Below are 24,933 nucleotides of genomic sequence, written 5' to 3' on the forward strand. Positions count from 1 at the left end.
TATATATATATATATTTATTTATTTTTACGATGCAATATATGAAGGTAAACATCATTTTTCTTGTAATGACCATCATATTACTAATGTTTTTATCAAATGCATGCCAGAAGATTTCGTTTGTTCGCCTTTAGGTGAGAAATGAAACATTACATTTTGTGGTCTGCATCAGTAGTTCTTGTAGTTTGCATATTTGTAGTATAATAACCAACTCAACTAACATCTTCCTCTAGAACTGGATGCTCCTGCTAACCTCTTAGCCCGAGATGAAACAGAGTCCAGCTTCAGCGTGTCATGGGATCCAGTCCAGGCAGAAATTGATGGCTACGTCCTCACCTACACCTCCTCTGAGGGCTCAAGTGAGGAAATCCCAGTCGGGTCTGACAGTACTTCATACATGCTGACTGGCCTGAGGCCTGGTGGCCTCTACACCGTCTACATTTGGGCCATCAAGGGGAGCAAAGCCAGCAGGAAGAGCTCAATACAAGCTCACACAGGTCTCAAATCTAACACATTCTGACAAGCTTATGCCAAAATGTTGGGTTATGTGCTTGATGAAAAATACATTTTAAAAACTTTCCTAAATGATTCCCTGACACCTGGTTTTTAAATGTAGCTTCAGCGATTGTGTCTACAAGTTGATGGACTGGTCTGTAGACTGTAGTTTGCATCAGTAGTGTATTAATATCCTCTACTAACTACTCCCTCTAGAACTGGACGCTCCCGCTAACCTCTCCGCCCGAGATGAAACAGAGTCCAGCTTCAGCGTGTCATGGGATCCAGTCCAGGCTGAAATAGATGGCTACATCCTAACCTACAGCTCCTCTGAGGTCTCCAGTGGGGAGATCTCAGTGGGGCCTGACAGCACCTCTTACAGGCTGACTAGTTTGAGACCTGGGGTCTTCTACACTGTCTACATCTGGGCCATTAAAGGAAACAAAGCCAGCCAGAAGATCTCAACACAAGCTCACACAGGTCTCTACCCTTTTCTGTTAAACCGACAAATTAAAGCCATGCCTCGATTTAAATACGCCCCTCACATATTCTTTTGTGGGGCCATGTTTATGTTTAATACATCATACCTTCTACAGTTATTTTGACAAGACAAGTCTCTTGTAAACCCCAAAAGGAAAATGTGTCTCTCACATGGAAGAATAATCAGCTTATTTGTTTAAAGAAGTTTTCAAATCCATCACTTCATCTATCTGCTTGCCAACTTCTCATGCAAGGTAGCCCAGACATCCATTTTTCCCCAATTACTTACTCCAGCTCAGAGGTGTAATCCCTCGAGCGTGTCCGGCAACTACCCTGCAGTCTCCCCTCAGCCACTCATGCATGGAGCATAAGAGGGCGCTCAGGGCCACTATTTCCAAGTGACCAAAACACTTCTACCTGCTACTTTGAAAGAGACTCTTCACTCTGTCATTCAGACTGAGGTCAGCCAACATGTTCGGGAACCTCATCTCAGCCTCTTTTATCCAATAATATGATCATTTTATCTACATGTGCTGTACTACCCAACGTTTGTGACCACAGATGAAGGTTGGATTGAAGATTGACTCTTTGGCTCAGCTGTCTCTTCACTGGCACCCAATTCCCCTAATGTGTTGTTGTTGTCCTACGTTTTCGCTGGTGTGTGAAATCCAAATTTCCCTGGATCTTTGGAACAGCTGCCTAATTATCTGAATAGAAAAATACACTTTTTGCCAGAAGAGGACAACTGAATGCCTTGAAGGAATCCCTCCTCAGTTTGACTGACTTCTTCACTCCTGCTGTCCACCACCAGACAAGCACCTTCTAACCAGGGCTCCTTGCAGCTGCTTGCATGATTGGGATTTTGAACAGAGTCCATTCTGTATAGAACCTATACATGGATAGAGGAAAATTGGAGGCTTGGAGTTAAGAGTTGGATTTATTAGTGGGCAGAGATACAAGGTATTTTCAGCAAACCCAGAAGGCCAAATGTTCTGACCAATCTTCGTTTTCCTCCCTGCAAGATGCAGGTGCACCAGGCTCCCTCCTCCAGGGAAAAGCAGGATAGATATGATTTATGATGCTCTTTCTCCGAGTGATGCACAATCAAGTATAGTCACAATGTGCTCAGTCCATAACATCTTCCAAACAGGTATTGCACCCAACTTACAGCATTTTTGGCTGAGCTACAAGGATTCATCCGTTAACAGGTTTTCTTAGCTCTTGCTGTAACCGTTACTCCATATGCAGCACTGAGCGCTTCAACTAAACTCTTGGCCCATCATCAGTGTGTCGTGAGACAAAGTGCAGTCAAAAGTTCAATGGACATAAGCTTAGCTACAGTTCTGATGAGAGCTCAAGCACAGAGACACCTCTGAGATCCCATGATGTCTCCTACAAGCTTACTGCCTGAGTCCTTGTGTCCTTTACATTGTCTACATTTGGGCAGTGAGTTGGGACAAAGCTAGTGGAAAGATTTAAACATATATTGCATCTGATATATATATATAGAGAGAGAGATATATAGAGGGTATATCTATATATATATATATATATATTTATTTATTTTTACGATGCAATATATGAAGGTAAACATCATTTTTCTTGTAATGACCATCATATTACTAATGTTTTTATCAAATGCATGCCAGAAGATTTTGTTTGTTCGCCTTTAGGTGAGAAATGAAACATTACATTTTGTGGTCTGCATCAGTAGTTCTTGTAGTTTGCATATTTGTAGTATAATAACCAACTCAACTAACATCTTCCTCTAGAACTGGATGCTCCTGCTAACCTCTTAGCCCGAGATGAAACAGAGTCCAGCTTCAGCGTGTCATGGGATCCAGTCCAGGCAGAAATTGATGGCTACGTCCTCACCTACACCTCCTCTGAGGGCTCAAGTGAGGAAATCCCAGTCGGGTCTGACAGTACTTCATACATGCTGACTGGCCTGAGGCCTGGTGGCCTCTACACCGTCTACATTTGGGCCATCAAGGGGAGCAAAGCCAGCAGGAAGAGCTCAATACAAGCTCACACAGGTCTCAAATCTAACACATTCTGACAAGCTTATGCCAAAATGTTGGGTTATGTGCTTGATGAAAAATACATTTTAAAAACTTTCCTAAATGATTCCCTGACACCTGGTTTTTAAATGTAGCTTCAGCGATTGTGTCTACAAGTTGATGGACTGGTCTGTAGACTGTAGTTTGCATCAGTAGTGTATTAATATCCTCTACTAACTACTCCCTCTAGAACTGGACGCTCCCGCTAACCTCTCCGCCCGAGATGAAACAGAGTCCAGCTTCAGCGTGTCATGGGATCCAGTCCAGGCAGAAATTGATGGCTACGTCCTCACCTACAGCTCCTCTGAGGGCTCTAGTGGGGAGATCCCAGCCGGGTCTGACAGCTCCTCCTACAGGCTGACTGGCCTGAGGCCTGGTGTCCTCTACACTGTCTACATCTGGGCCATTAAAGGAAACAAAGCCAGCCAGAAGATCTCAACACAAGCTCACACAGGTCTCTACCCTTTTCTGTTAAACCGACAAATTAAAGCCATGCCTCGATTTAAATACGCCCCTCACATATTCTTTTGTGGGGCCATGTTTATGTTTAATACATCATACCTTCTACAGTTATTTTGACAAGACAAGTCTCTTGTAAACCCCAAAAGGAAAATGTGTCTCTCACATGGAAGAATAATCAGCTTATTTGTTTAAAGAAGTTTTCAAATCCATCACTTCATCTATCTGCTTGCCAACTTCTCATGCAAGGTAGCCCAGACATCCATTTTTCCCCAATTACTTACTCCAGCTCAGAGGTGTAATCCCTCGAGCGTGTCCGGCAACTACCCTGCAGTCTCCCCTCAGCCACTCATGCATGGAGCATAAGAGGGCGCTCAGGGCCACTATTTCCAAGTGACCAAAACACTTCTACCTGCTACTTTGAAAGAGACTCTTCACTCTGTCATTCAGACTGAGGTCAGCCAACATGTTCGGGAACCTCATCTCAGCCTCTTTTATCCAATAATATGATCATTTTATCTACATGTGCTGTACTACCCAACGTTTGTGACCACAGATGAAGGTTGGATTGAAGATTGACTCTTTGGCTCAGCTGTCTCTTCACTGGCACCCAATTCCCCTAATGTGTTGTTGTTGTCCTACGTTTTCGCTGGTGTGTGAAATCCAAATTTCCCTGGATCTTTGGAACAGCTGCCTAATTATCTGAATAGAAAAATACACTTTTTGCCAGAAGAGGACAACTGAATGCCTTGAAGGAATCCCTCCTCAGTTTGACTGACTTCTTCACTCCTGCTGTCCACCACCAGACAAGCACCTTCTAACCAGGGCTCCTTGCAGCTGCTTGCATGATTGGGATTTTGAACAGAGTCCATTCTGTATAGAACCTATACATGGATAGAGGAAAATTGGAGGCTTGGAGTTAAGAGTTGGATTTATTAGTGGGCAGAGATACAAGGTATTTTCAGCAAACCCAGAAGGCCAAATGTTCTGACCAATCTTCGTTTTCCTCCCTGCAAGATGCAGGTGCACCAGGCTCCCTCCTCCAGGGAAAAGCAGGATAGATATGATTTATGATGCTCTTTCTCCGAGTGATGCACAATCAAGTATAGTCACAATGTGCTCAGTCCATAACATCTTCCAAACAGGTATTGCACCCAACTTACAGCATTTTTGGCTGAGCTACAAGGATTCATCCGTTAACAGGTTTTCTTAGCTCTTGCTGTAACCGTTACTCCATATGCAGCACTGAGCGCTTCAACTAAACTCTTGGCCCATCATCAGTGTGTCGTGAGACAAAGTGCAGTCAAAAGTTCAATGGACATAAGCTTAGCTACAGTTCTGATGAGAGCTCAAGCACAGAGACACCTCTGAGATCCCATGATGTCTCCTACAAGCTTACTGCCTGAGTCCTTGTGTCCTTTACATTGTCTACATTTGGGCAGTGAGTTGGGACAAAGCTAGTGGAAAGATTTAAACATATATTGCATCTGATATATATATATAGAGAGAGAGATATATAGAGGGTATATCTATATATATATATATATATATTTATTTATTTTTACGATGCAATATATGAAGGTAAACATCATTTTTCTTGTAATGACCATCATATTACTAATGTTTTTATCAAATGCATGCCAGAAGATTTTGTTTGTTCGCCTTTAGGTGAGAAATGAAACATTACATTTTGTGGTCTGCATCAGTAGTTCTTGTAGTTTGCATCTTTGTAGTATAATAACCAACTCAACTAACATCTTCCTCAAGAACTGGATGCTCCTGCTAACCTCTTAGCCCGAGATGAAACAGAGTCCAGCTTCAGGGTGTCCTGGGATCACACCCGGGCAGAAATTGATGGCTACGTCCTCACCTACACCTCCTCTGAGGGCTCAAGTGAGGAAATCCCAGTCGGGTCTGACAGTACTTCATACATGCTGACTGGCCTGAGGCCTGGTGGCCTCTACACCGTCTACATTTGGGCCATCAAGGGGAGCAAAGCCAGCAGGAAGAGCTCAATACAAGCTCAGACAGGTCTCAAATCTAACACATTCTGACCAGCTTATGCCAAAATGTTGGGTTATGTGCTTGATGAAAAATACATTTTAAAAACTTTCCTAAATGATTCCCTGACACCTGGTTTTTAAATGTAGCTTCAGCGATTGTGTCTACAAGTTGATGGACTGGTCTGTAGACTGTAGTTTGCATCAGTAGTGTATTAATATCCTCTACTAACTACTCCCTCTAGAACTGGACGCTCCCGCTAACCTCTCCGCCCGAGATGAAACAGAGTCCAGCTTCAGCGTGTCATGGGATCCAGTCCAGGCAGAAATTGATGGCTACGTCCTCACCTACAGCTCCTCTGAGGGCTCTAGTGGGGAGATCCCAGCCGGGTCTGACAGCTCCTCCTACAGGCTGACTGGCCTGAGGCCTGGTGTCCTCTACACTGTCTACATCTGGGCCATCAAGGGAAGCAAAGCCAGCAGGAAGATCTCAACACAAGCTCAGACAGGTTAATACGAATAGGCAGGATTTTCTTATAGTTATGATAAAGCTCTCCTCTCTGTTAACTATTTGTCAGTTAACATCTTTAAAAGAGGTAATTGATTTTACACTTCTGGCAGTCTAGATTTCTGTTTTCAAGGATATTGATACACAGGAAAAACTGCATATGGAAACATTTACCAATGGTAATTATCCAAAGCTATTTTTATCCTATCAAGAGAGGCCTTAATCTGATGTTTAGTGTAGTTGAAAATTGCTTTATTTATTCATTTAATAATGATGATACTTGTGATTAATGTGCACACAAAACAGCAATCCATCAATTCTTACGACCTATGATCTTTGATTCAATCAACCGGACAATTCTTACAAAGTCAAAATGAATTTGATGCAAACTACCAAGGAGCACCAAAACTCTGGCAGGAAGTGCATCCCACAGGCGAGGCCATGTCAATGGGTATGTCTGGTAACTTAGCGTGGGGTAAAAATAGCAGCGGCAGCACCTGGTGAACGGGTTACAAACAGGAGTATCATTGTGTGAGCCAGATGATCTGTAAAATCACCTGGGAGCTCTAAGGGAAAGCTGGATCTTTTTCAATTAGGCAGCAAATGGCAAAGTTTGGGATTATAAACTTGTCTTGTCGTAACTCATTAGAAACGGTCTGTGGCTACGGACCAACGTGGTGCTGGGTTCAGATAGGAAAGCCATTGTGTCAGACAATATCATCTGGGACACATAAAAGCATGTGTTATTACATTTGGGATTTTATAGGACCTAGTAACAAGCACCATTAATACGTCTGTTAGAACGGTCTCAAACCGACACCAGTGTGTTCCACAGACTTTTTCAGCGTCATTGTTTCCACTGTTGATCCTACAAAATGTATGACTGTTCACACGATTTTCTCCCACTACAATTTAATTACCAGAAAAGCCGTTAAATTTGTTCAGCGTTGGTAAAAACAAGAATAGGATGAATCCTGAATAAAAGCAGCTTTATTTATACTAGAAGAGGACTGAAAGAATGAGTCTTGACTTGAATAAATAATAGATAGCTTGAGCTGATTTTGTACGTCATGGTGACATGATTCCCTGAGCCGTGGGAGGTTAAAGCTGCCACGGTGACAGCAGGCATCTTTGTGTCAGACAAATTATTTCAGCGTGTGTTTCAGGTCAAACCTCCCAAAGCAAGGCAGAGGAATAACCGCCAGTTCATCTGCACAGGCAAATTGTAACTTCGCAGGCTGGTAGTCATCTCTGGTGTTGTGTGTCAGGTGGAGAGAGGCTGAAAAGCTACAGAGTTAGATACATTAATGTTGAACTTGTCATTGAAGTGGAAAAAGGAAATAAAGAGGGATTAATACCGCACTGCAAAGTTATGTCTGTCCTAGGAAACACTTATTTTAAGTGTGAGAAAAACTTAATTTTTTGAAGCACCAATGAGAGGTTCGGGTAAAATGATGATTTAACAAAAATGTTAAAACAGCTGTTTAATTTAAGAGACTCTTTTCATTCAAGATTGATTATTTTATTCCAGTTTTATTGAAGAAACTCAAGTAAATAGCATCACAAATCCTCTGCTTACCCAATCCAGACCTGAGTAAAGATGTACTCATGAATTTACAGTGTACTCCATGTCCCTGTGCTGTAATCCACTCTGATTTACACTCCAACAGACATTGATGCCCCGAAGGAGCTGAAGGCGACAGATGTGACGCTGGAGTCTGCTCTTTTGACCTGGCTTCCTCCTCTTGCTGACATTGAGGGGTACATGCTCACCTACAGAGATGAGGATGGCAACATGGAGGTACTTAGCCATATAATTGACTCCAAACCGAAACATATTCACATGTGCGACAACTAAGGTATTACACTCTTTGTCTCACAATTTGTAAATACAGATTCTGTGTCGGAATATATTTGGACTTATTTTTTGCCAAATGGGAATATTGAACTAAGTATTGAACTATGTCTCTTCAAGCATACAAATACCATTTGGAAAACAGTTTCTTCACTGCTTGAAAAAGGCTGAGGCAACAGCAAAGCTGCATGTTCAATTTAAGCTCTGTTAAATGCTGACCCCTTGTGGTCAGACGTATAATGAATCTACTTTTGGATTCATGGATGAGGTGATCGATCTTTTACTTGACACTCTTTTAAGATTTTATATAAAGATTTAGGAGCCCACTTAATGTCTGTCTCTAATTGAAACTCAATACCATGTCATGTGTTCAGTAAGATTAACTGCAATTATTATTTATTTTTTTTCTCCAGATGGTTGAAATGCAGCTTGGCGCCCGCGAGAGCAATTTTGCTGTATCCAGTTTGGAGATGGGGAAGAGATACATCGTCACCATCATTGCCTACAGGGGAAACAAGAGGAGCAAGGTGGTGGAGACCATCTTCAGAACAGGTCTGTGCACTGCTGCCTACTGAGTCACTACTGTTTTCTGTGTATGATGCTCTTTGCTCGGATTCCTTTCTATTTTTATCATTTTATCAGTCAGTTTGTGTGACATGTTATTCTGCGCTGTAACGTCACGTCACGAGTATTAAATAAACATTAATAATACAGTCACACCTCTCCCCTAGTTGGCATCCTGTACCCCTTCCCCATGGACTGCATTCAGATCATGAAGAATGGCAACAAGAAGAGTGATATCTACACCGTCTATATTAACAACGACCGCTCCAAACCAATTGAGGCTTACTGTGACATGGAGACTGATGGAGGCGGCTGGCTGGTATGAATCACTGATGAAACTGCACATATCAAAATAAGGAAAGACTATCTTTTGAATAAGGCTTCAGGATATTAATAGTATTGTTTATTTTTGTATTATAACTTTATTGACAGTAATGTTTATTATGTGGGCAGAATTTATAGCAGTACATATTAAAGGGGTATTCCACTGACTCACACAGCCTCTAAAAAAAGTTGTGTAATGTCTTCTTTGGCTAAAAAAGCCAAAGAAGTATGGTATAAAAAAATATCCTGATGACTTCTACATGCTGTTGAGTTGCCTTATGGGTAATGTAGGACCCAGTGACTTTAGAGCTAAGGACTAAAAGTCAAGATATCTGGACCTTTGACGCTTTGATTTTGACTATTCTTTTTAAGACAGTCCCCCCAACTTTATGGAAATATTGTCCCAGTAGGCTTGAGTATCCAGTTAATGATTGTAGTTGATGCTACTGGAATTTTGGTGGTGGAGACGGTAACCACCTGGAAACATTTGTGTAACAGCTGTGAGTGAATATCCTGTGCTCGCTGCATTCAGGTGCTCCAACGACGTACCTCTGGCAAACTTGACTTTATGAAGCGCTGGAGACAGTACATAGCCGGGTTTGGCAACATGACAGAGGAGTTCTGGATTGGTGAGCGCTGATTCTCTGCGGACATCGAAACATGCACATATGAAACGGTAATGGAGTATTTCTTCTTACTCTCACTCTGTCTGGCTGTTCCCTCAGGTCTGGATAAGATATATGAGCTCACCAACACTCCTACTCAGTATGAGCTGAGGTTTGACCTGGGCCTGGGTGCTGAGAGAGCCTATGCTGTGTACGACAGCTTTAAGATTGCACCGGCCAATCAGAAATTCAAACTCACTATCGGCAAATACAGTGGAACAGCAGGTGAGCCTTTTACTCCTAGAATCTTTTCCAAACTACCAGCAATACAATTCACAGCATACTCTACACATGTATATACTCTCTGACACTTAACTCAAATAGAAAGAGTCATAGAGAAGAAGAGAGGGCAAGGATGGCAATGAGACAGACCGGCAGGGAATACAGGGGTTACAAGCAGTAGGCACCCCACCCATCAGTGTGTGGGGTTCTGAGAAAGCTAATACACACCGACAGTAGGTGGTCTGTGCTAGTATTTGTTTGAGAAACTTGCATTCAGTCAGTTATAGGCTGCAGTTTTAAAGGGAAGAAGAAGGCAGGGTTTTAATGGGCTTTGAAGACAGAAACATACAGACGCACAGCAAGTGGGACGTTGGGTCTAAACATTACACAGTGTTCTGAAACAACATACACTGCATCGCTCTATTTTTGGCTTTTTATTAAATGTTTTCCATCAGGGAGCACTTGGAAGAAAAAGGAGTGAGCAGCAAAATCTGAGAGTATATTGTTGATAGAGGAAGGTATACATGCAGACTGTTCTGTGTAGAGTTTCTAACGTTTAAAGTCTACAGACAATTTTTGTTAATTATTGTTGATGATCCCAGGTGATGCTATGACCTACCACCAAGGCCGGCCCTGGACTACTGTTGATAATGACAATGACATCGCCCTGGGTAACTGTGCCCTGACCCACCGTGGCGCCTGGTGGTACAAAAACTGTCATCTTGCCAACGTCAACGGAAAGTGGGGAGACAACAGGCACAGTTTGGTGAGTGAGAGTGATTCAGTGCTTCAGTGTTGTGGATCTTCCAATGTGGGTTGAAAAGAGTATTGAAAAGAACAAACATAAACAGGTTTTGGTGGTTTAACGTCAAGGACAAAGGTCAAGGTTTCTTTATTAATAACCAAGAGTAGATGTGTTGTGCAGACGGGAGATTCAGCATCTAGAGTTAAAACAATACACACACACACACACATACACACACAGCTCAAAGGACATCAAAACACATACATTTAAACAAGAATCATCCTATTGAAATATTATTAAGAACTCCTAACTAAGGCATGAATAAGTGCCTCTACACACACACACACACACACACACACACACACACACACACACACACACACACACACACACACACACACACGCACTCACTCACTCCAGGGCTTTAAGTGGCCCTGACTGTAATCTGTGATGACAGACTTATACTAACTTATACAGATAAGGCTGTAGACTGTCAAACATCAAGCCTTCACTCCATCCTTGCCAGCAAATTAATTCATTCTCCAACTTGCAAAGTTTGAATCTGCTTCATTAAGTCAAGCTATATTTGGAACTTTTGTCCGTGAATAATAAGTGGATATCTAAACTGTTATGTAGCTCAAAATGTCAATGTGGAAAATCAAATTTTAATTGAGTGTCCTTTATTAATTCAGAGTTGAGGCTCCATTCATTGGAGGTTTCAAGGAGGAGTTTTTGCTGTTTTCTTCTCTTTGTTTTTCCTTGTGCTAAAGGAAAAACAGTTAGTAGTTGTACGACTGCCACTCACAGCGAGCTGCTTCTCCTGTCTCAATTTTCTACTGCGTAAGTGAAGCACAACAAAAACAACTAGCCGTCGTGTTATTCGGGGGTTCTTTCAAAACATGCTGCAAAAAGAACCCAAAAAAAAGAATGATGACCGGGAGGCTGTTCCCTGGTCAGCAATCAAAGACAACTCCGCCCCAACCCCACTCTTGGTTGTTTTTTTGTTTTCGGACTGTCGAGATGAAGCAGAAATGGCCTCAATCCATCAGTGGTGATAAGAAAACACATTTCTCACACCAGCTATAAAGCATAAGTGTTTTTGCCAGGCTGATAGGGTAACAACAACAGTTATTATGTCTAAGGGAGTCTGATACTGAAGAAAATGCCAGGGGATTTCTCTGCTCTTGTCGAGATTTCATCCATAATATTGTCGCTGCAGATGTCTCTCGCAATGTTTGTCGGCAAAATGCAATAACAGTCAAAACAAGTTTGTACTCACATGAAATGAAGCCAGAGGCTGGTGTTTATTGGTGTTTGTCATTCCGCCTGTCTGTCATTGCCGCCTGCCTCTTCTGTGACTCTGTCTCCCATCCTTTTCTTGTCTCCCTCATTTCCCCTCTCCCTTCCCTCTCATCACGCCAACATCACCCTCTAACCATACTTTGCGTTTCCCTCTTCGATCTCTTTCTCGCTTAATCTGCTGTGCTGCTGTCAGGGAGTGAACTGGGAGCCGTGGAAGGGCCACCTGGTGTCCCTCGACTTCACCGAGATGAAGATCCGACCCGTGGGAGCCTTGTCCAGCAGGAAGAGGCGATCGTTGATGGCCAGAGAGAAGAGCAGAGCCATACACCTCCAAAAGAAATAATAGAGCACCTCCCACTTCAACTGCAACAGTCGTCACCAGTCCCAATAACCTGCCATCACGCTAGATTTGGGTGTTTCTGTACATACGTACATACCTATGTCCCCACTGGTCTACATGCCTCTGTGTGTCTCAACTCTTGGACAATATGTCCACTTGTTTGGGCGAGGAGAGAAATGCCAATACGCAATAGTAACTTATTATCTGTTTGTAAACAATGGGATTAATCAGAAACTCCTGGTGGTTGTTGGAGGGCGACGAACAGAAAAATGCCTTTGAGTTGTTTTGAAGTGAACTGAAGTTAATTATTAACATTTAGTCTTATCAGTTATGATGCAATAGTTATTCTTAAAAACTTCTGTTTCACTGATTCTGGTAGTAACCTTCATTATAAATCAGGAAACAGTAGATTTAGTTAAATTCGGATGCAAGAAATCCCATTTTTCTTCAATTACTGCATTCATTTGAACTTTTACAAAGGTTTTTGTATTATATTTGTTTATTTTTTGTTGTATGAAGAATTTCAGTAGCAACTTTTCTTGTGTATAGTAGTATTGTCATAACAACATAAATGTAAAAAAAAGTGTTTTGTTTTAAGGTCAAGTGTGAACGATCGGCGAGTTATTGCCCTGAGTTTATTGACTATGAAGTTGGCTGGCTGTGTCACATTTAGTCGTCGCTGCCGCAAACACTGTCACATCACATTAGCGTGTGTGGGACGAGCCAAAGAACAACAATGGACGGCTGTCTTGAATGCCCATATTGCTGCTGCTTTACATTCATAGGATACCGACAGCGCATATCAATCAATGTGATGTGCCTGCGTCAAACGTCAATAAGGATGACGTGTGTTTGCCCCATCCTCAGGGACTTAATGAACAAACCCTTGTTTTCAATCTGGAAAGTTGACAAAGGTTATTAATACTGCTTTGACTTTGACTTTATTTCATCAGTACAATTTTTACGCATTTATTACAAACTGTTGTTTTATGAGACAAAGATGGAGCACATCAATCAACATTTCTGCTGACCTGCCAGGATTGATCTAAAATCCCTGATCCGCATACATTTTACTAAAGTGTCTTTTGAAACCTTCATGGCCCATAAGTTTGTATTCCAGCCAATCCTCAATCAGGATTTTCAAGGTCAGAAATGAGGAATTAAAAAATCTGTATATGAATCTATTTTGTTTTACTAATTGCATTGTCAGAGTTACATTATAGCTGCCCATTCATATTCGTACCACACATAAGTAAATGAATAAAGGTTTTGTTACATTGAGATATTGTAATTTTCTATGGTCTTAAGGGATACAGATTGAACAAATAGGTTAATAAACAAGAAGCCTATCTTTTTGCAGAGGTTAAACGATTAGTATGGGAGAGAGTTTATAATGAATATTGTATTGCTATATTACCGTAACACAAGAGACGTACTGTCTACAGACATGCTTGCAATTTTCGGTCCCAAATTTCAAGGCAATCCATCCAATAGTTGTCGAGTCATTTCACTCTGAAGAACCTCCTGGTGGTGCTAGAGGAAAAGTCGGGATCACCAAATTCATTGGGATACATCCCCTGGGGACTATGAGTGTTGACAAAATGACAATGCCAATCAGCAGGCTGTTAGTAGCTCTTAGTTTGATGACAAACATCTCAGTCTCCTCACAAAGCTAAGTTGCATTACTACTTTGACAAAATCAGCTTTTTAGCTGTTTGCCCGAATTGTCGACGCCTTGCAATGAAATAGTGCTGACACACTGATAGTTTGTCTGTCTAGATCTGCAGTGTTACCACAGTGCAACACTTTCATCACACTGAATTGAGCAACTGTACTTGCAGGGACCGATGACTGTTTGCCGTCTGGTCTCACAACAGTTTCCCAATCCTGCATCTCATAATCTGTAGACAGCATTTCACACAGCTGCTAGAATGTGTCATATTCACGACACATTCCACCATTTAAACACACAAAAAAGATACAGTTATAAGATATGATCTATTCAAACAAACACTGCACTAATTCGAGAACGCCGTTTCTTCATCGAAAGCCAAAAGGAAGAAGTAAAAAGAAAATGTGTTTTGAGTGCTTATTCGTCTAAATTAAATAGGAGTGTGAGAGGGCTCAGCGGAAAATTTGGCAACAAATATTTTTAGCATGGCATTTCATTTCAACTTTAAAATGAAATGTCTCACAAAAGCTCATTGATGCGAAAGGCCTTTTCAGCCACAGTGATTGCGAATTACTTTAAGGAGATTGGTTCCTGCCGTTGCTCTGCGAGGCAAAGTTGTTTGCTCAGCGGCAGCATAAACAGAGAGGGGAGAAAGAGCCGAGCTCTTTCTTTCCATGTGTCTACTCTGTGTGGTCACATATACAGTATGTGCTTGCAGGCGTGCCCATTTGTCTGCCCATGTGACTTCGGTAAAGCTTACACCTTGGGTTCAGTATGATGTGTTTTTTCCAGAAGAGAACTTGGTAATGTTGTAACAAGGGAGTGTTTGTTCTAAGGGGTGGAGTGTGAGCTGTAAATGGAAGGAGAGAAGTATGAACCAGATAAACGAGAAGCAGAGAGAGGAAGAGAAGAGACTTTGAAGTTAACTTCTGTTTGTCAAAAAGCAAATGAGAACATAAAAAATACCACCGACTCCTCCCAAGATAATGCTGCAAAGTCTTGCATTAAAGGGTACTTTATAGAGTGCAGGGATGACGTTGTTTTTTTTGGGATTATTGCAGAAGATAAATTCTAATTTAGCTTCTTGTTCGCAACTTTTTTTTTACAACAATTAAAAGCTTCAAAATTTGCAACAGGGGTATTTACTGAGGTATTTTACATTTACTTTAAAATCTCTGAAGCTTGTGTTAATCAAAGACCTTATTTTAGACATCTGAACAAAAACTCATTCAAAAAAACCCATTGACTTTGATACCAGGGAACTGGAAGTGTTCATTTTGTTGCCATGTAAGCTCACCGTTTCTCAACCAGGTCAAGCTCCTAGTGGCCCTTGCCGGTATTGCAGGGAAGGTTTTTTGAGGTTTTAACGCAAAAAAAAAAATCAAATTTTCTCTTTTTACTGCGGCAAATGAGTTTGTTTTATGTGTAGACTACTTGTGTATTATTTTAAATAGGTAATTTTACCTTTACTGGTACTTAACCCTCTAAAAAGACTTGAGAAATTCACGATACACTGTATGAGACTGGAACAGAACGAAGGAGATAAATCAGCAGTTGCAGTGGAGAAGAAGCTGCTGGTGTGTGTGCGGCTGCAGGAGGTGAGAGCTCCACAGAGAGAGAGGTGACACTCTGGAAGAAATACATGTTGTGCATGTTTACAGCGGGGTGCGGTCGCAGCTGGGCCGGGGCTCGCCATTATGGGTTAAGGTTACCAATATTATGCATAGTTTATAATACAAGTTGTATCTACCTTAAGTAATCACTGGTTTAATGCACCCCGGGTGAGCACGATAAAGTAGCACGAATCACACACACACACACACACACACACGGGTGCATATTGTTAACATGCTAATGGTGAATTGTTGACAGTGGTGACTGGTTGTACTGGGACAGAGAGGCTGGGTGGGCTGGGTATATTATGCTTTGAGAATGAATGAGTGGAGAAGTTGAACCTGGAGCAGACTGTGGAGGACTTTGAGGTGCTCAAGACTGGCAGACGGACATTCAGACAGGTGAGTAGCCTACAACAACAAACACATTGTCTGCATGTGTGTGTGTGTGTGTGTGTGTGTGTGTGTGTGTGTGTGTGTGTGTGTGCTACTTGCAGTTTCTCCTATATGTGTGTGGCCTGTATTGTCTATATTGTTGTATTATACATCTTTGTGTTGGCCTTGATGATGTACTGTTGATTCTGTAAGAAGTGTCAGGTTATTCAATTTATGTGGCTGTTGCGTGTTACACCCGCCGCAGTGACTTCTAATTTACTGTCAGTCATTGTTGTTAAATTGTCTGCAGAGTCCTCTTTTCTGGTGAGTTCTAGTTAGTCTATGGAGAGGAAGCTGGTTGTACATGTATAATAGATAATCAGTTGCATGCACAGGCTGCAAAGTGCCATCTGTAGAAATAGAATTTACTGTTGGTTTTTGACATCAGGGCCGAGGGTGTGACGCTCTTCCACTGGTGTACGTTGACATTGAATACAATTTATTTTGCAGCCCAAGGGTGCAGCCTATGTAATACCTAAGAAGACAAAGTTTAGGTGTCGGATGCACCTCTTACTAAATTATGCTCTTGCAGCAAATGTCAAGAGCCAGAACCGCTGCATGGCCAGCTTACTTTACGTCCCATGGCTGGGTGACTTGAATGTGGCTATTTACATGTACTTCTCATGCTCAGTCACAAATGTGCCAATGGGGATACTAGTAGATGTCAGCTGAGCCATGAGGGGTTGAGTACCCAACAATGTTTGGGAACCACTCAACTGAAAGTGTTAAGTATGCTGTCAGCACATTGATTATTGTGTTCAGCTTACTAATTGGCGAAACACTTCAGTGATGAAAAACGATTTGTCAGGGAGTTGGATACGCCTCCTGATCGAAAGCGAGATGCAACAGTGAAAAGATGACTAATAATATGTCGCACCTCAGGCATCGAAGAATGTAACAAACTTGTTGCTAAGTTATGCTAATACTTTGACAAATATATCACGCAGGTTAATTAAGAGTGAGGATCCATGAGATGCAACACATTTCCAAAGTACATATCTGAGCCTTAATTGCTCCTCAAGCCAAACTGATTACTTGCATCAAAGATTGCTCCGCTACGGTCATCAAAGCGATGATGAAAATTACATGTTCATGAAGATCACTAGAGGCGGAAGTGCTGATTAATTGCATTGCCTCTGCAGCGTTTTTTTGTTTTTGTTTACTTACACAGTTTATAACATTAGGAACCTTCCGTCACCGCTTTTATCGAGTTATTTTCCATAATTCACTGCAGTAAAAGTTGATGTTGGTGTAATAGGAACGTTTTCAGGCAGATGTCATGCTGTATGTGGATGCGCCACAAACAAATACAGCTCATTGTTGTTGTTTTTCCCCCACTTTACATTTAGATAGTCAGTCACATTTCAGTGTTAACAGTCTGCAAAAATGACCCAGAGCTTTGTTCACGTATGCTGAAAATATTGCATTTTTGTGGAGCACATTGTCTGAGCCTTAGCAGCCACGTTGAATGAAGAGGCCTGTGCAATACAGTATATGACATGTTCACACACAAAGATAATGACTTTATGTCAAAATTCAAAGGCTCTGTTAACTTCAGTTTACGTCTGAAACAGAAAGATGAGTTTCCACAAAGCTTAAAAAAAAAACTTGATTTCTCTCCCTGTCATCTTCCAAGTTGTGCTGTCCTTTGTCATTGTCTTTCTTTATGTCAGGATAAATTATGCATGCGGAGCTACAAACAAAGCCCAGCCAGGCTCATCATTCAAAAGAAAGAATCACCATAGCACCGCAAAAAAAAAGAAAACATATTCTAAATATACAATGTCATGCATAATTGGATGGGATCAAAAGAAAAGGTGCTATCGTATAGAAGACTACAGTGACGGCGGATTTGCTGTTCAAACAGATGACAAACGCTCCCACCTCCGTTCCCTCTGATCACAGGGGGAAAGCAAAACACATACAAATCATGTATATTTGATATTCCTACACCTTTTGATGCCTGCAACTGATTTACATACTTCCTCTCATACAAATAATATAATCTGTTCAAAGTGAGAGATGTCAAAACAATGTTTAACATCACAAATACAGCCTGTTTATATTTTATAATCTAGTTGATGTAGTTTTGTATACTTAATGTATACTTAATGTGTAACATATAATATATAAAATATATATTATATGTAATATATTTTCTATGGGTTAAACAAACAAGATATAACATATTTACCAAACAGTCATGAGAGTGGTATCACGCTTCTCGTCTGACTCTTGGCAAGAATGCAAAGAAGAGTATTTCCCAATCGTACCTATCTTTTATCTACTGCTTATTTTATCATTATCTTTAACGACAGCCTGTCGCAGTCTAAAATAATGAATAGAAACTCCGTAAACATGAATGCAAAAAATTCTTTGACTCATACAAACCGCAGTGACATGATCAGCCAACCTCTGAGCATGTCTACGATGTCGCTTCTTGGCAAACCTTTCAGTGTGGGCGACAGCAGCCTACCGAGGCTTTTATTTTTGCAGGGCAAGCTTTCGAAATTATGATTATGATTGTGAGCATCAAGCAGAAGAGACAAACCCCCGATTTCCACATGGGAATGCATGCGTCTGAGCAGTAATGGAATGAGTTGGGGCCTGTTTTCCCAGCAGCACTTGAGCAAGAAGATCAACTTAGTGTCTGTGTAGGCTAATGCCTGAACATGATGATACTACTGAGGCGCTTCTGCTTGATTGGGCTTTGAGATGTCATACACTTAGAAAACATATGAGCCTTCAGGCACAATCCACTTGAAGCCCAAATCATTTGATTATTTTAGGGTTTCTCTTCTCTGAATATTTTGAATATACGTTGACTAAGTTCAGAAATAGCTTTGAATACTTTGAATGTTGCTCATTCTTTGTTTTAAAAAAAAAAATCTGCATTTCACTCTGTGATATGATATGGTCATTTTAATCCTAAATATCTCTAGTAACAATTAACATGTGAAATTAACAACTCAACAACAATCATATTTTTTTCATATACAGTGATGAAATAATAGGAAATGTGCATCAGAACATTTAGGACCACGCTGACAAACATACAGGGAAGATAAAGATCTCTTAGGAGCATTTTAAACATTTTTAGCTTTCACTCTCAATTTTTCTATTTCACTTAAATCCCAAATGTACACAGATACAGGCCCAGAAAACATTACTGACTATATGCTTATTGTTTAGTATTAATCAGTGCATTATAATATCTGCCAATCAAATTTGAAAGGACAACATATTTAAATATTATGTTATGCTTTTTGGTGTTTTTCCTTACATTGTGCATTCTGCATTTAAAGCTCACTTGACCTTAATGCTGTGACATTCAAAAGTCAAAACTAGTAGAACTGTCTCTCATGTGGCCTACACACTCTATCATATTAAGTATGAAGTAAGGAAGGCGGAAATAAATCAAAGTTATAGTTTTCTTCAAAACTTTTTTCGCATCAGTGGCTTTTTTTTTAGAAGAGAGACTCAATCATGAGTCTAGATTACAGCTTGGACGGGAAAAGTAGGCAGTATTACAACCATCTGAACGCCGGGCAGACCATAAATTGGCTCTCTCTCCTAAATGCAGCTGCACTAAATTTCACATGGGAGCTCTAAGAACAAAGTGCTCTCAATAACACTGTACTTCTCTCTCACACACACACTGTCTCTAACCCACTCACACACAGACACACACACACACACACTTGCAGGTATGTTTATGCCTCTGCATATTTCTTCCCTTATGTACCACACACTTAAAAGCGCATACAAAATGTTGTAAACATTCTCCACACACATGAATACATGATGACAAGAAACTGTACACTGTTTCCACATTCAAGCTAAATCTGTGCCCATTACATTGTGAGGTCCTTCCCATTGTTTGAACAATGTCTCTTGAGTCCAGGCTAGTTTGGGTTTTACACTTTTGAGACGCTCCCTCATTGCACCACTGCACCAACTGACCCGAGATCAGAAATCTCAAAGTTAAAAAAAAAGGATTCCTACACCATGTTCAGGGCGACCCTGTCCGGCGTCATCGGCCCCGCCTTGACAGAGATCCACAAGTCTTCCTCCGAATTCTTTTTCTTCTTCATTTCTGACCTCGTGGTTGCCATGGCGTCTTTGCAGCAGCAGTTGGCATGGCGACAGCAGCAGCAGTGGCAGCACACCACCAAAGTGGTGAGGAGGACCAACAGGGGAAGAGCTAAGAGGACCACCAGGCAGACGGTGTTATACACCCCCTGGTTGTGTTTGTCTGTAGCAAAGCTCCAAACTTGGTTGAAGAAATCCTGGATGCTCTCTGTTCTCCCATCCATGGCTTTTAATTGAAGATGTCTGGCGGTTGTAAAGTTGAAATAAATCCTTTAGGGTCTTGTGAAGTTTGTAAGTCAATAAATGTGCGTATTAGGCAGCAGGATATACATCTGGTAAACCTCAAAACATCCACCGACCCATCGTCTGTCACGTCTTTAGTGACCTAACATTGCACTTTCATGTGCTTCTGTTTCCTTCTTCTACAGATCAGAGTTTACAGCACTGTCTGATGAGGCTTGTGTACGTGCTCAGGCTGGTGTTTATGTTAAATGGAAACACCGGAAGCACGGAGGGTGACTTCATGTATGTCTCGTTCCTTGAAGTGCCCTCTGAGAAGGTTACAAAGCCAACGCATTCTTTAAATCCAAAAGACCAAGAGCACATTTGTTTATGACTAGATTTTCTTTGAAATCGCCTAGTTGTGATGATCTTGATGGAAAAAAGCCCAAATCCTCACTTTAGCCAAGTTTCTTAACGCTGCTTGGCATTTCTTTCTCTTTGTCTTCGAGAGTCGTCTCTTGTCCTCTTGCCCTTTTGCCTTCTGTTTAATTCTGTAGAGATGTGGTTCAATTTCTGTGCGTCTGTGGAACAAAAGAAAGAGAAAAGTGAACATGGACAGAAATTTGGCTTCCAGAAGACAGCCCTTCCTCCCTCTCTCCTTTCCCTGCCTCCAATCCATCGTTCTGTCTCCGCCTTAAACGTCTCTACTCCTGCTCTCCCCCCCCCCCCCCCCCATGTCAGTGTCAGCTTCAGATTTTCAGCTTTCCCTTCATTAATACTGCAGAGGAGTAATTCAGGATTCAGGGCAGATCTCTCTAAAAGTCCCACTGAGAAAGACAGGGGCAAAGAGAAGGAGAGGAGGGGGAGAGGTAGATTGTGTCTGAGGGAAGGACAGACCCAGATAGAGGTAACCAATCTTTCTAAGAGTCCCGCTGAGACGGGGAGAGTGTCAGAAAAAAAAAAGAGGAGGGAGAGAGGTATGCTAGAGAGAGACCCGCTGCAGGAGATTCATCTGAATATACCCGGCTAATGGCTCCCATTGGTGGAGATAGATGGGGTCTGGCTTACATTTTCATAAATGTCTGAATGTAACATTTTCTTCTGGCCTCGGATTAAGTCTTCTCCTAATAGCTCTCCTGGAGAATAAAACGCAAGGCTGTGCTTCAAGTGGTGAAGTAGGTCCGCTAAAGAAAAGTCAGTGTTAGAAACACCAGTGATATTGTTCCCTTTTTCTCCGAGGCTGTTTGATTAAGTCTGAGGCCTTGAGGCGACGTCTTTCTGTAAACAGAGTTAAACAACTTTTTTTTTGTTTTTCAAATGATTTCAAACACCACTTGACTCAAGTATGTCCCCGAGATTCTCTATAGCTCTCGGCTACAGAGCTTCTTTGTATTCTGGAGGCAGGAGGGAGAAAAGATTTTCATCTCACATTTGGCTGCTTCATAGGCGGAGAGAGAGAGAGAGAGAGAGAGAGAGGGAGAGAGAGGGAGAGAGAGAGAGAGAGAGAGAGGAAGATGCACCTGCAAGTGGAGAGCAAATAGATTTGGCGTGGCTGTCGCCGTGCGTTGCGTCTCATGTGTGAAATTGGTTTACCAGCCTGCTAACTTCCCTCCTGTTCATTTGCTCAATGGGAAGCTGAGCTCTCTAAGTAGCAAGAGTCCTAAAACGTCAGATTGAAAGTTTTTCTCGGATCTAAAATAAAATCATCATGTTTGAAGCTGCGCTTGCTACTATATTTGGTTAAATTTGTTTAACTTATATTTGTTTACTTAATTTTACATTAAAGTAAAAAAAAATGATTGCACATGCACAGCTGTGTATTTTATACCAAGCATCGCTGAGCTCCATGAAGCTCAAAAGTACATTTGTTTTTGAATTTCAGGTGCAAGTTATAGCCATTTCATCTTTTTTTGAATCCTTACATCATGTGATTCCCAACCAAGCGGTCCAAAACAAACCTGAGAGGTCATTAGATGATGAAGAGGATAGGAAACGTATGTCAGTGCTACACAAAATTCTGTTCATGTCTTTCAGATTTCCCACTATTTTTTATTTATTCTTTGGTGGATTACATGATCATGTTCCCTTTAGGCCACAAAAAGAACTTTCAAATAAAAGTTTAAATAAAAATATTAGCTGTGTCGTAGTTCCATACTGTGCTGTACTTTGCAGTGTATTGTTTTGTAGTTAGTATACAAGAAACCAACATACTTATTGTTTCATACGAACAGGAAATGATGCAATACTTTTGCTGCTCGAAGGCCCTCAACTTGACTTCAAAAAGTTGTCAAATGTGTTTCTGGAGCTCTGTAGCTGAAAGAATCTCCTCGATATCCTCGTGTGAGATTAGTCTACATCAACGTACTCGTTACTCTTTGATTGAACTGCTCACAACCGGTAAACAAATGTGACGCGTGACGAAGGTTTGAAGAAAACATATTTTTCAAATAAATCAATAAAATAACTCAAAATAAAGACAAATCAGATATGCGTGGACCATCATCCTCTTCAATGCTCATGAATACTTATAATAATGGGCATAACAGTATTTGATGGAAAATCATTCATTTTCTTTTAATTGCGCTACATTTGTGTGGAAACTCGTTGTGAGCCACGATGTCACTGCCACATTATTCTTGGTAATTTCCTTTGCTGTCGGTACATCTTGTTGTGATGAGCTCGACCGAGCAGAGGAACCTTTGTGTGCACATTATAAGAAACACTGTCAACACGACAAGCCAAAGTCACCGAACAACAAGTCCGTAGCAGAGAGACAACGGCCGGAAGCAGCACAGAGGTGTGATCGAGCTATTTAAAAGATGACTAAGAAGGTATCAGGGGTGAAGTCATTAAATGGAATGGATAAGTCACCAAGTGTTATGATAAGTGTAGCAACGGCCAGAAAGAATCACTCATGTGAGATGAGCCTAAAACGATCTTCAGTGTTCACACTAACCGGCAGAGAAAAAGAAAAAAAGCGGATCTTAAATCACTTAGTTATATTATTTTGGTCTTTTCTATGAGCTCACATACAAAGGCAGGAACAATTTAGTCATTCACTGCATTAAAATAGAACATTTTCCAGCTCAGGTAGTGAAACACTTAACAGTTCTTTCTCAGCAGGCCATTTTGAGTAGTGTGACAGGAACAGAAGGCGTTCACCATGCAAATGGTGCATAGCTGAGCTGAGGTTAGTTTGGGGTTTAGCGGTTTAAGGTACAAAACAGAAGAGGTACTTTACTAAGAGAAAATCGCCATGTTTGTAGAAAGAAATGGACTCTAAACACATTTTTAAATGAGTCCACTGGATCTAGATATTCCCCTGCTTCATATTATCTCAATGAGATGCCATTCTAAGATTCTGCCCGGGTACTTCACTTTCCCATGACATTGTGCTCTCCTGGAGCCATTCATATACAGGAAAAGGCCACTTCTGGGGCTCACAAAGCCAGGAAGGGGCTGAGAAAAAAATGTTATGATTGCACTCAGTTAGCCCCTGCTGCTTTTTAAGGAACATGTGCGACCTAAAAGACAAAGTTGTGACAGAAGGCAAGGCAGGAATCTTTAATGACTCGCCCCGAGCACACGGTCAGAGCAGATCCCTCACCAGTCAGTATTAATACAGACACTTGGACACATTTTCAGTTTGACTTGAGTCAGCCACCAAGCAAGCTGTAAAGGCCATACTCGTTTGTTTGTTTTTTTTGCAGAAAACATGAGCTGTCTTGGATCACTAAGTGCAGCTGTTTCGCTCGAGTAGCTACAGGCCTGCTGATAGTCAGTTCTCCACAGTGAGCAAGAGCATGTGTGCGAGCCCATTACTGTTCAGACTTGTGTCAACTCAATCCTGACTCAGTGAAATGAGCAAAGTGGAGGACATTCTTACAGCAATAAGCAGGAGGACGAAACTAAAACCAGCATCAGTAAATGTTTGAGCCAAAAAAAGACCCATGGGAAGTGAGTGATTGATGGAGCAACTGTAGATTATAACAAAGGACAAACGTTTCCATTTTATAAAACGAAATTTGAATCAAATGGTTCATTTTAAAAAGTCAAGAAAATAAGAAGAGGATCTTATAGTGACACTCCGCGGCACTCAAAGGCAGGAAGAAATACATCAGCTTATCTTTGGAACTTGTCAAACATCCTGTCAAGTCTAACCGCTGCCAAAACAACACTTCTTCAACAGGAGCCTGCCACAGTAGCAGCAAACAACAAAAAGCATCAACAGCTTATATAAACCACTCATAATAACAGTCTCAAATTATTTCAAGTTGCTGGAACTCAAGATGTCTTTGAAAGCGACAACTTACCCCACAGGCACATGTGAAGTGGCAGGTCAGCTTGGCCCTCCTGTCTATTCCAGTCAGCTGCTCACACTTCTGTTGTTTCTCTTTTGACATCTGGATTCTGCTCTTTTCTGGTCCCTCTCACCCAGACATCTTGACAAGTCTTCACTTTCTGTTCCTGTTTCCCCCTCTGCCGTTGTTTCCCCTCCTCCTCCTCCTCTCTCTGTGAGTGAGTGTGTGTGTTTTGGTCACAACGTCACTGCACCCTGCCCACTTTGTGTAAGAATGGGCCCTCTGTCTTTGCTTATGTGTTTCCTGCATGGGAAACTGGGTTCTTGTGGTTGCTTTACGTTACTCACACAAGCGCTGAATGATGTCAGACAGCGAGGGATATTTGGGTAAACTGAATGTGAAAATCATAAGAAGCCTTTATTAAATGTGTCTCCAAACAATCTCCCCATGTTAAGATATTAAAAGAAAGGCTCCTCTACGGGTGCACTGATCTGAAAACCCTGCAACAACAACCTAAGTTGCAGGTAAGGCTGCACCAAATAACACAAAATTACAGCAACAACCACTCCACCCATCTCAGA

At 41.4% G+C, this 24,933-nt stretch overlaps 2 protein-coding genes across 2 annotated transcripts in view; one reads left to right on the forward strand and one right to left on the reverse strand.

Moving 5' to 3' along the window:
- Positions 1-12,148, forward strand: part of tnn (tenascin N) — a 31,743-nt gene extending 19,595 nt beyond the window's left edge. The window contains exons 11-18 of the mRNA XM_076097933.1: positions 5,738-6,001; positions 7,671-7,801; positions 8,269-8,407; positions 8,587-8,738; positions 9,276-9,372; positions 9,469-9,633; positions 10,233-10,396; positions 11,871-12,148. Of these exons, the coding sequence (XP_075954048.1) occupies positions 5,738-6,001; positions 7,671-7,801; positions 8,269-8,407; positions 8,587-8,738; positions 9,276-9,372; positions 9,469-9,633; positions 10,233-10,396; positions 11,871-12,020 (1,262 nt within the window). The 3' untranslated portion in view covers positions 12,021-12,148. The remainder of the gene's footprint in view (positions 1-5,737; positions 6,002-7,670; positions 7,802-8,268; positions 8,408-8,586; positions 8,739-9,275; positions 9,373-9,468; positions 9,634-10,232; positions 10,397-11,870) is intronic.
- Positions 12,149-18,644: 6,496 nt separating this feature from the next.
- On the reverse strand, positions 18,645-24,554 carry kiaa0040 (KIAA0040 ortholog). Its single transcript, XM_076097934.1, has 2 exons — positions 24,365-24,554; positions 18,645-20,632 (listed from the first exon to the last, which is right to left on the reverse strand). Exon 2 carries the CDS (start codon positions 20,051-20,053, stop codon positions 19,739-19,741), a length of 315 nt encoding a protein of 104 aa, XP_075954049.1. The 5' UTR covers positions 20,054-20,632; positions 24,365-24,554; the 3' UTR covers positions 18,645-19,738.
- Between the last annotated feature and the right edge of the window lie 379 nt (positions 24,555-24,933).

Source organism: Anarhichas minor, unplaced genomic scaffold (genome assembly GCF_050575085.1).
Source record: "Anarhichas minor isolate MPS153535 unplaced genomic scaffold, ASM5057508v1 ptg000024l, whole genome shotgun sequence".
Lineage (NCBI taxonomy): Eukaryota > Metazoa > Chordata > Actinopteri > Perciformes > Anarhichadidae > Anarhichas > Anarhichas minor.